At 45.8% G+C, this 12184-nt stretch overlaps 1 protein-coding gene across 1 annotated transcript in view; it reads left to right on the forward strand.

Annotated features, from left to right (window-relative positions):
* Window positions 1-11273, forward strand: part of hephl1b (hephaestin-like 1b) — a gene marked incomplete at its 3' end in the record, with an annotated part of 101335 nt that extends 90062 nt beyond the window's left edge. The window contains exons 10-11 of the mRNA XM_065015555.1: window positions 10008-10152; window positions 11061-11273. Of these exons, the coding sequence (XP_064871627.1) occupies window positions 10008-10152; window positions 11061-11273 (358 nt within the window). The remainder of the gene's footprint in view (window positions 1-10007; window positions 10153-11060) is intronic.
* Window positions 11274-12184: the final 911 nt, after the last annotated feature.

The raw sequence follows: 12184 nt of genomic DNA on the forward strand, positions 1-12184 counted from the left end.
CAGGAAGTGGATAGAGGACGTAATTCCCACTGTGACGGTGTTCATCAGGAAGTGGATAGAGGACGTTGTTCCCACTGTGACTGGGTTCATCAGGAAGTGGATAGAGGATGTTGTTCCCACTGTGACTGGGGTTCATCAGGAAGTGGATAGAGGACGTTGTTCCCACTGTGACTGGGTTCATCAGGAAGTGGATAGAGGACGTAATTCCCACTGTGACTGGGTTCATCAGGAAGTGGATAGAGGACATTGTTCCCACTGTGACTGGGTTCATCAGGAAGTGGATAGAGGACGTTGTTCCCACTGTGACGGGGTTCATCAGGAAGTGGATAGAGGACTTTGTTCCCACTGTGACTGGGTTCATCAGGAAGTGGATAGAGGACGTTGTTCCCACTGTGACTGGGTTCATCAGGAAGTGGATAGAGGACGTTGTTCCCACTGTGACTGGGTTCATCAGGAAGTGGATAGAGGACGTTGTTCCCACTGTGACTGGGTTCATCAGGAAGTGGATAGAGGACGTTGTTCCCACTGTGACTGGGTTCATCAGGAAGTGGATAGAGGACGTTGTTCCCACTGTGACTGGGTTCATCAGGAAGTGGATAGAGGACGTTGTTCCCACTGTGACTGGGTTCATCAGGAAGTGGATAGAGGATGTTGTTCCCACTGTGACTGGGTTCATCAGGAAGTGGATAGAGGACGTTGTTCCCACTGTGACTGGGTTCATCAGGAAGTGGATAGAGGACGTTGTTCCCACTGTGACTGGGTTCATCAGGAAGTGGATAGAGGATGTTGTTCCCACTGTGACTGGGGTTCATCAGGAAGTGGATAGAGGACATTGTTCCCACTGTGACTGGGTTCATCAGGAAGTGTATAGAGGACGTTGTTCCCACTGTGACTGGGTTGCTCATGAAGTGGATAGAGGATGTTGTTCCCACTGTGACTGGGTTCATCAGGAAGTGGATAGAGGACGTTGTTCCCACTGTGACTGGGTTCATCAGGAAGTGGATAGAGGATGTTGTTCCCACTGTGACTGGGTTCATCAGGAAGTGGATAGAGGACGTTGTTCCCACTGTGACTGGGTTCATCAGGAAGTGGATAGAGGACGTAATTCCCACGGTGACTGGGTTCATCAGGAAGTGGATAGAGGACGTTGTTCCCACTGTGACTGGGTTCATCAGGAAGTGGATAGAGGATGTTGTTCCCACTGTGACTGGGTTCATCAGGAAGTGGATAGAGGACGTTGTTCCCACTGTGACTGTGTTCATCAGGAAGTGGATAGAGGACGTTGTTCCCACTGTGACTGGGTTCATCAGGAAGTGGATAGAGGACGTTGTTCCCACTGTGACTGGGTTCATCAGGAAGTGGATAGAGGATGTTGTTCCCACTGTGACTGGGTTCATCAGGAAGTGGATAGAGGATGTTGTTCCCACTGTGACTGGGTTCATCAGGAAGTGGATAGAGGACGTTGTTCCCACTGTGACTGGGTTCATCAGGAAGTGGATAGAGGATGTTGTTCCCACTGTGACTGGGTTCATCAGGAAGTGGATAGAGGACGTTGTTCCCACTGTGACTGGGTTCATCAGGAAGTGGATAGAGGACGTTGTTCCCACTGTGACTGGGTTCATCAGGAAGTGGATAGAGGATGTTGTTTCCACTGTGACTGGGTTCCTCATGAAGTGGATAAAGGACGTTGTTCCCACTGTGACTGGGTTCATCAGGAAGTGGATAGAGGACGTTGTTCCCACTGTGACTGGGTTCATCAGGAAGTGGATAGAGGACGTTGTTCCCACTGTGACTGGGTTCATCAGGAAGTGGATAGAGGATGTTGTTCCCACTGTGACTGGGTTCATCAGGAAGTGGATAGAGGATGTTGTTCCCACTGTGACTGGGTTCATCAGGAAGTGGATAGAGGATGTTGTTCCCACTGTGACTGGGTTCATCAGGAAATGGATAGAGGATGTTGTTCCCACTGTGACTGGGTTCATCAGGAAGTGGATAGAGGATGTTGTTCCCACTGTGACTGGGTTCATCAGGAAGTGGATAGAGGACGTTGTTCCCACTGTGACTGGGTTCATCAGGAAGTGGATAGAGGATGTTGTTCCCACTGTGACTGGGGTTCATCAGGAAGTGGATAGAGGACATTGTTCCCACTGTGACTGGGTTCATCAGGAAGTGTATAGAGGACGTTGTTCCCACTGTGACTGGGTTGCTCATGAAGTGGATAGAGGATGTTGTTCCCACTGTGACTGGGTTCATCAGGAAGTGGATAGAGGACGTTGTTCCCACTGTGACTGGGTTCATCAGGAAGTGGATAGAGGATGTTGTTCCCACTGTGACTGGGTTCATCAGGAAGTGGATAGAGGACGTTGTTCCCACTGTGACTGGGTTCATCAGGAAGTGGATAGAGGACGTAATTCCTACGGTGACTGGGTTCATCAGGAAGTGGATAGAGGACGTTGTTCCCACTGTGACTGGGTTCATCAGGAAGTGGATAGAGGATGTTGTTCCCACTGTGACTGGGTTCATCAGGAAGTGGATAGAGGACGTTGTTCCCACTGTGACTGTGTTCATCAGGAAGTGGATAGAGGACGTTGTTCCCACTGTGACTGGGTTCATCAGGAAGTGGATAGAGGACGTTGTTCCCACTGTGACTGGGTTCATCAGGAAGTGGATAGAGGATGTTGTTCCCACTGTGACTGGGTTCATCAGGAAGTGGATAGAGGATGTTGTTCCCACTGTGACTGGGTTCATCAGGAAGTGGATAGAGGACGTTGTTCCCACTGTGACTGGGTTCATCAGGAAGTGGATAGAGGATGTTGTTCCCACTGTGACTGGGTTCATCAGGAAGTGGATAGAGGACGTTGTTCCCACTGTGACTGGGTTCATCAGGAAGTGGATAGAGGACGTTGTTCCCACTGTGACTGGGTTCATCAGGAAGTGGATAGAGGATGTTGTTTCCACTGTGACTGGGTTCCTCATGAAGTGGATAAAGGACGTTGTTCCCACTGTGACTGGGTTCATCAGGAAGTGGATAGAGGACGTTGTTCCCACTGTGACTGGGTTCATCAGGAAGTGGATAGAGGACGTTGTTCCCACTGTGACTGGGTTCATCAGGAAGTGGATAGAGGATGTTGTTCCCACTGTGACTGGGTTCTTCAGGAAGTGGATAGAGGACGTTGTTCCCACTGTGACTGGGTTCATCAGGAAGTGGATAGAGGACGTGGTTCCCACTGTGACTGGGGTTCATCAGGAAGTGGATAGAGGATGTTGTTCCCACTGTGACTGGGTTCATCAGGAAGTGGATAGAGGACGTTGTTCCCACTGTGACTGGGTTCATCAGGAAGTGGATAGAGGACGTTGTTCCCACTGTGACTGGGTTCATCAGGAAGTGGATAGAGGACGTTGTTCCCACTGTGACTGGGTTCATCAGGAAGTGGATAGAGGACGTGGTTCCCACTGTGACTGGGTTCATCAGGAAGTGGATAGAGGATGTTGTTCCCACTGTGACTGGGTTCATCAGGAAGTGGATAGAGGACGTTGTTCCCACTGTGACTGGGTTCATCAGGAAGTGGATAGAGGACGTTGTTCCCACTGTGACTGGGTTCATCAGGAAGTGGATAGAGGATATTGTTCCCACTGTGACTGGATTCATCAGGAAGTGGATAGAGGATGTTGTTCCCACTGTGACTGGGTTCATCAGGAAGTGGATAGAGGACGTTGTTCCCACTGTGACTGGGTTCATCAGGAAGTGGATAGAGGACGTTGTTCCCACTGTGACTGGGTTCATCAGGAAGTGGATAGAGGACGTTGTTCCCACTGTGACTGGGTTCATCAGGAAGTGGATAGAGGACGTAATTCCTACGGTGACTGGGTTCATCAGGAAGTGTATAGAGGACGTTGTTCCCACTGTGACTGGGTTGAGAAGGAACAGAAAGGAACTATATAAACCAGTACTTTTTGGGGTTTGAACCGGTTCAGATCTTTATTTTGCAGGTCAGTTCAACAGAACAGAAAAAAATGGTTTTGTTCAGAACGAAACGATTGGAAAATGATTTTGGTTCCAACCACTGCTTAAATGTACTTACTAGTAACAAAGCATGAAAGTACTACATATTTTATTAGTAAATATACAGTCACAAAATCTCCTGGTGGTTATTTTGATTAATTGTTCAGCAGTCTTATGGCTTGGTGGTAGACGCTGTCTAGGTAAGTACAAGTAAGTAAGAAGGTACAAGAAGTACCAGCTAGTAACTCTGTAAATACCTAGTCACACCACTAGTACCAGCTAATACCTAGTCACACCACTAGTACCAGCTAATACCTAGTCACTCCACTAGTACCATCTAATACCTAGTCACACCACTAGTACCAGCTAATACCTAGTCACACCACTAGTACCAGCTAATACCTAGTCACTCCACTAGTACCATCTAATACCTAGTCACTCCACTAGTACCAGCTAGTAACTCTGTAAATACCTAGTCACTCCACTAGTACCAGCTAATACCTAGTCACTCCACTAGTACCAGCTAATACCTAGTCACACCACTAGTACCATCTAATACCTAGTCACTCCACTAGTACCATCTAATACCTAGTCACTCCACTAGTACCAGCTAATACCTAGTCACTCCACTAGTACCATCTAATACCTAGTCACACCACTAGTACCAGCTAGTAACTCTGTAAATACCTAGTCACACCACTAGTACCAGCTAGTAACTCTGTAAATACCTAGTCACACCACTAGTACCAGCTAGTAACTCTGTAAATACCTAGTCACACCACTAGTACCAGCTAATACCTAGTCACTCCACTAGTACCATCTAATACCTAGTCACTCCACTAGTACCATCTAATACCTAGTCACTCCACTAGTACCAGCTAATACCTAGTCACTCCACTAGTACCATCTAATACCTAGTCACTCCACTAGTACCAGCTAATACCTAGTCACTCCACTAGTACCAGCTAATACCTAGTCACTCCACTAGTACCATCTAATACCTAGTCACTCCACTAGTACCAGCTAATACCTAGTCACACCACTAGTACCATCTAATACCTAGTCACACCACTAGTACCATCTAATACCTAGTCACTCCACTAGTACCAGCTAATACCTAGTCACACCACTAGTACCATCTAATACCTAGTCACACCACTAGTACCATCTAATACCTAGTCACACCACTAGTACCATCTAATACCTAGTCACTCCACTAGTACCAGCTAATACCTAGTCACACCACTAGTACCATCTAATACCTAGTCACTCCACTAGTACCATCTAATACCTAGTCACTCCACTAGTACCATCTAATACCTAGTCACTCCACTAGTACCAGCTAATACCTAGTCACACCACTAGTACCATCTAATACCTAGTCACTCCACTAGTACCAGCTAATACCTAGTCACTCCACTAGTACCAGCTAGTAACTCTGTAAATACCTAGTCACACCACTAGTACCAGCTAGTAACTCTGTAAATACCTAGTCACACCACTAGTACCAGCTAATACCTAGTCACTCCACTAGTACCAGCTAATACCTAGTCACTCCACTAGTACCATCTAATACCTAGTCACTCCACTAGTACCATCTAATACCTAGTCACTCCACTAGTACCATCTAATACCTAGTCACTCCACTACCTAGTCACACCACTAGTACCAGCTAATACCTAGTCACTCCACTAGTACCAGCTAATACCTAGTCACACCACTAGTACCATCTAATACCTAGTCACACCACTAGTACCATCTAATACCTAGTCACTCCACTAGTACCAGCTAATACCTAGTCACTCCACTAGTACCAGCTAATACCTAGTCACTCCACTAGTACCAGCTAGTAACTCTGTAAATACCTAGTCACTCCACTAGTACCAGCTAATACCTAGTCACTCCACTAGTACCATCTAATACCTAGTCACTCCACTAGTACCAGCTAGTAACTCTGTAAATACCTAGTCACTCCACTAGTACCAGCTAATACCTAGTCACTCCACTAGTACCATCTAATACCTAGTCACACCACTAGTACCATCTAATACCTAGTCACACCACTAGTACCATCTAATACCTAGTCACACCACTAGTACCATCTAATACCTAGTCACTCCACTAGTACCATCTAATACCTAGTCACACCACTAGTACCATCTAATACCTAGTCACTCCACTAGTACCATCTAATACCTAGTCACTCCACTAGTACCAGCTAATACCTAGTCACTCCACTAGTACCAGCTAATACCTAGTCACTCCACTAGTACCAGCTAATACCTAGTCACTCCACTAGTACCAGCTAGTAACTCTGTAAATACCTAGTCACTCCACTAGTACCAGCTAATACCTAGTCACTCCACTAGTACCAGCTAATACCTAGTCACTCCACTAGTACCAGCTAATACCTAGTCACTCCACTAGTACCAGCTAATACCTAGTCACTCCACTAGTACCAGCTAATACCTAGTCACTCCACTAGTACCAGCTAATACCTAGTCACTCCACTAGTACCAGCTAATACCTAGTCACTCCACTAGTACCATCTAATACCTAGTCACACCACTAGTACCATCTAATACCTAGTCACTCCACTAGTACCATCTAATACCTAGTCACTCCACTAGTACCATCTAATACCTAGTCACTCCACTAGTACCATCTAATACCTAGTCACTCCACTAGTACCATCTAATACCTAGTCACTCCACTAGTACCATCTAATACCTAGTCACTCCACTAGTACCAGCTAATACCTAGTCACTCCACTAGTACCAGCTAGTAACTCTGTAAATACCTAGTCACTCCACTAGTACCAGCTAATACCTAGTCACTCCACTAGTACCAGCTAATACCTAGTCACACCACTAGTACCAGCTAATACCTAGTCACTCCACTAGTACCATCTAATACCTAGTCACTCCACTAGTACCAGCTAGTAACTCTGTAAATACCTAGTCACTCCACTAGTACCAGCTAATACCTAGTCACTCCACTAGTACCAGCTAATACCTAGTCACTCCACTAGTACCAGCTAATACCTAGTCACTCCACTAGTACCAGCTAATACCTAGTCACTCCACTAGTACCATCTAATACCTAGTCACACCACTAGTACCATCTAATACCTAGTCACTCCACTAGTACCATCTAATACCTAGTCACTCCACTAGTACCATCTAATACCTAGTCACTCCACTAGTACCATCTAATACCTAGTCACTCCACTAGTACCATCTAATACCTAGTCACTCCACTAGTACCATCTAATACCTAGTCACTCCACTAGTACCAGCTAATACCTAGTCACTCCACTAGTACCAGCTAGTAACTCTGTAAATACCTAGTCACTCCACTAGTACCAGCTAATACCTAGTCACTCCACTAGTACCATCTAATACCTAGTCACACCACTAGTACCAGCTAATACCTAGTCACTCCACTAGTACCATCTAATACCTAGTCACTCCACTAGTACCATCTAATACCTAGTCACTCCACTAGTACCATCTAATACCTAGTCACTCCACTAGTACCATCTAATACCTAGTCACTCCACTAGTACCATCTAATACCTAGTCACTCCACTAGTACCAGCTAATACCTAGTCACTCCACTAGTACCATCTAATACCTAGTCACTCCACTAGTACCATCTAATACCTAGTCACTCCACTAGTACCAGCTAATACCTAGTCACTCCACTAGTACCATCTAATACCTAGTCACTCCACTAGTACCAGCTAATACCTAGTCACTCCACTAGTACCAGCTAGTAACTCTGTAAATACCTAGTCACTCCACTAGTACCAGCTAATACCTAGTCACTCCACTAGTACCAGCTAATACCTAGTCACTCCACTAGTACCAGCTAGTAACTCTGTAAATACCTAGTCACTCCACTAGTACCAGCTAATACCTAGTCACTCCACTAGTACCATCTAATACCTAGTCACTCCACTAGTACCATCTAATACCTAGTCACTCCACTAGTACCATCTAATACCTAGTCACTCCACTAGTACCATCTAATACCTAGTCACTCCACTAGTACCATCTAATACCTAGTCACTCCACTAGTACCAGCTAATACCTAGTCACTCCACTAGTACCATCTAATACCTAGTCACACCACTAGTACCATCTAATACCTAGTCACTCCACTAGTACCAGCTAATACCTAGTCACTCCACTAGTACCATCTAATACCTAGTCACTCCACTAGTACCATCTAATACCTAGTCACTCCACTAGTACCAGCTAATACCTAGTCACTCCACTAGTACCATCTAATACCTAGTCACTCCACTAGTACCAGCTAATACCTAGTCACTCCACTAGTACCATCTAATACCTAGTCACTCCACTAGTACCATCTAATACCTAGTCACTCCACTAGTACCAGCTAATACCTAGTCACTCCACTAGTACCATCTAATACCTAGTCACTCCACTAGTACCAGCTAATACCTAGTCACTCCACTAGTACCATCTAATACCTAGTCACTCCACTAGTACCATCTAATACCTAGTCACTCCACTAGTACCATCTAATACCTAGTCACACCACTAGTACCAGCTAATACCTAGTCACTCCACTAGTACCATCTAATACCTAGTCACTCCACTAGTACCATCTAATACCTAGTCACTCCACTAGTACCAGCTAATACCTAGTCACACCACTACCTAGTCACACCACTACCTAGTCACACCACTACCTAGTCACACCACTACCTAGTCACACCACTAGTACCAGCTAATACCTAGTCACTCCACTAGTACCATCTAATACCTAGTCACAACAGTCCCTTTCAAAGTAATTCCTAAGAAGCACTAATGAACATACATTGTAATTTATATAATTTGTTAATATGTAATTACCCAAATAAAATATCTTCAATTCATCAGCAAGGAAGAAGCCACTGCTCCAAAACTGCCATAAAAAAAGCCAAACTACGGTTTGCAACTGCACATGGGGACAAAGATTGTACTTTTTGGAGAAATGTCCTCTGGTCTGATGAAACAAAAATAGAACTGTTTGGCCATAATGACCATTGTTATGTTTGGAGGGAAAAGGGGGAGGCTTGCAAGCCGAAGAACACCATCCCAACCATGAAGCACGGGGGTGGCAGCATCATGTTGTGGGTGTGCGTTGCTGCAGGAGGGACTGGTGCACTTCACAAAATAGATGGCATCATGAGGAGGAAAATTAGGTGGATATATTGAAGCAACATCTCAAGACATCAGTCAGGAAGTTAAAGCCTGGTCACAAATGGACAATGACCCCAAGCATTCTTCCAAAGTTGTGACAAAATGGCTTAATTAAGGACAACAAAGTCAAGGTATTGGAGTGGCCTTCACAAAGCCCTGACCTCAACCCTATAGAAAATTTGTGGGCAGAACTGAAAAAGTGTGTGTGAGCAAGGAGGCCTACAAACCTGACTCAGTTACACCAGCTCTGTCAGGATGAATGGGCCAAATTTCACCCAACTTATTGTGAGAAGCTTGTGGAAGGCTACCTGAAACATTTAACCCAAGTTTAAACAATTTAAAGGCAATGCTACCAAATACTAATTGAGTGTACTGTATGTAAACTTCTGACCCACTGGGAATGTGATGAAAGAAATAAAAGCTGAAATAAATCATTCTCTCTACTATTATTCTGACATTTCACATTCTCAAAATAAAGTGGTGATCCTAACGGACCTAAAACAGGGAATTTTTACTAGGATTAAATGTCAGGAATTGTGAAAACTGAGTTTTAAATGTCTTTGACTAAGTGTATGGAAACGTCTGACTTTAACTGTAACATACATGACATAGATACAACCACACACACACACATCACAGCATTGCTCTTATCATATATATCTACGTGTGTGTGTGTGTGTGTATGTGTGTGTGTGTGTGTGTGTGTGTGTGTGTGTGTGTGTGTGTGTGTGTGTGTGTGTGTGTGTGTGTGTGTGTGTGTGTGTGTGTGTGTGTGTGTGTGTGTGCAGAGGAACGTGGACAGGGAGTTGTTCCTGCTGTTCTCTGTAATGGATGAGAACCTGAGCTGGTACCTTCAGAGGAACATAGAGACCTATGGATCGGACCAGTCAGACCCAGACAACCAAGACTTTCAGGAGAGCAACAATATGCACGGTATGATACACACACCGGTGTGTCCACTCCTAAACTTTACCCATCAAGTTGTAGGAACTGTATAGTTATAGTGCAGAACTGTCTTTTCCATTAGTTAGCACCTGTTCAACTATTTTATTATCATTGCAGTCAACTTTTGACTACTTTCTATATCTCCTCTGAGTGTAGTTGTTGATATTTTCTCCCCTCCTCTCCTCTCTCCCCTCTACTTTCTCTCCCGCTCCTCTCTTCCCTCCTCCTCTCACCCCTCCTCCTTTCACCTCTCGCCCATCCTCTCCCATCCTCTCTCTCCCCTCCTCTCCTTTCTCTCCTCTCTCCCCTGCCCTCCTTTCTCCCCTCTCTCCCCTCTTCTCCTCTCTCTCCTCCTCTCTCCTCTCTCCTCTCTCTCTCTCCTCTTTCCTATCCGCTCTCCTCCCTTCTCTCCTCCTCTCCCCTTCCTCTCCTCTCTCCTCTCTCTCTCTCTCCTCTCCTCCCTTCTCCTCTCTCCTCCCTTCTCCTCTCTCCACTCCTCTCCTCTCTCCCCTGCCCTCCTTTCTCCCCTCTCTCCCCTCTTCTCCTCTCTCTCCTCCTCTCTCCCCTCCTTTCCTATCCGCTCTCCTCCCTTCTCTCCTCCTCTCCCCCTTCCTCTCCTCTCTCTCCTCTCTCCTCCCTTCTCCTCTCTCCTCCCTTCTCCTCTCTCCACTCCTCTCCTCTCTCTCCTCCTCTCTCCTCTCTCCTCTCTCCCCTCCTTTCCTCTCCTCTCTCCTCCCTTCTCCTCTCTCCTCACTTCTCCTCTCTCCACTCCTCTCCTCTCTCTCCCCTCCTCCCCGTTCTCTCCTTCTCTCTCAGCGGTAGTTGTTGATATCATCTCTCCCACCTTCTCTCTCAGCGGTAGTTGTTGATATCATCTCTCCCTCCTTCTCTCTCAGCGGTGAACGGCTTCATGTACGGAAACCTTCCAGGCCTGGATATGTGTTCCGGGGACAGGGTTTTTTGGTACACCTTTGGGCTGGGTACGGAGGTGGATATCCATGGGGTGTACTGGGAGGGGAACACCTTCCAGAGACACGGTACTACCAGAGATACACTCAGCCTGTTCCCCCACACCACCGCTGCAGTCAGCATGCTGCCACACACACCTGGTACGTACACACACACACACACACACACACACACACACACACACACACACACACACACACACACACACACACACACACACAAAAAAAACACACACACGGCGGTGTCCACGCCAGACTGTTGGCTGTGACAGAGAGTTCCTGTTATTTTTAATGGATGACCTCACTGACGTGACCTCACAGCCCACTTCCTGTGACCTTAAAAACACTTGATCAAAGGAAGTAGGAACATCTAAATTGGAGATTTGAACATAAACCAAAGTGACACTATATTGTTGCTCCTGAATGAGTACTTCCTGGAGGGAAGCTAAAGTCCCTCCGCTACCTAAGAATAGTAAAGCCCCCTTCACTGGCTCAAATAGCCGACCAATCAGCCTGTTACCAACCCTTAGTGAACTTCTGGAACAAATGGTGTTTGACCAGATACAATGCTATTTTATAGTAAACAAATTGACAACAGACTTTCAGCATGCTTATAGGGAAGGATGCTCAACAAGCACAACACAAATCTTCCATCTTTACTAACAATATGCCACTGGCTTTGAGTAAAGCTGAAAGGTTGTTGGATCGAATCCCCAACTGACAAAGTAAAAATCTGTTGTTCTGCCCCCTGAACAAGGCTGTTAACCAGCTGTTCCCCGGTAGGACGTCATTGGAAATAAGAATTTGTTCTTAACTGACTCACCTAGTTCAATAAAGGTAAAAAAAAAATAAGGCACTGCTCTACCTTCTTAACAGCACTATCAACAAGGCAGGTTCTACAGGCCCAAGTTTCTACCTTCTTAACAGCACTAACAACAAGGCAGGTCCTAGTTTCTACCTTCTTAACAACACTATCACTAATGGGGATCCATAATAAACCCCAGGAAGAGTAGCTGCTGCCTTGGCAGGAACTAATGGGGATCCATAATAAA

This window comes from Oncorhynchus nerka, unplaced genomic scaffold, assembly GCF_034236695.1.
Source record: "Oncorhynchus nerka isolate Pitt River unplaced genomic scaffold, Oner_Uvic_2.0 unplaced_scaffold_101___fragment_2___debris, whole genome shotgun sequence".
Lineage (NCBI taxonomy): Eukaryota > Metazoa > Chordata > Actinopteri > Salmoniformes > Salmonidae > Oncorhynchus > Oncorhynchus nerka.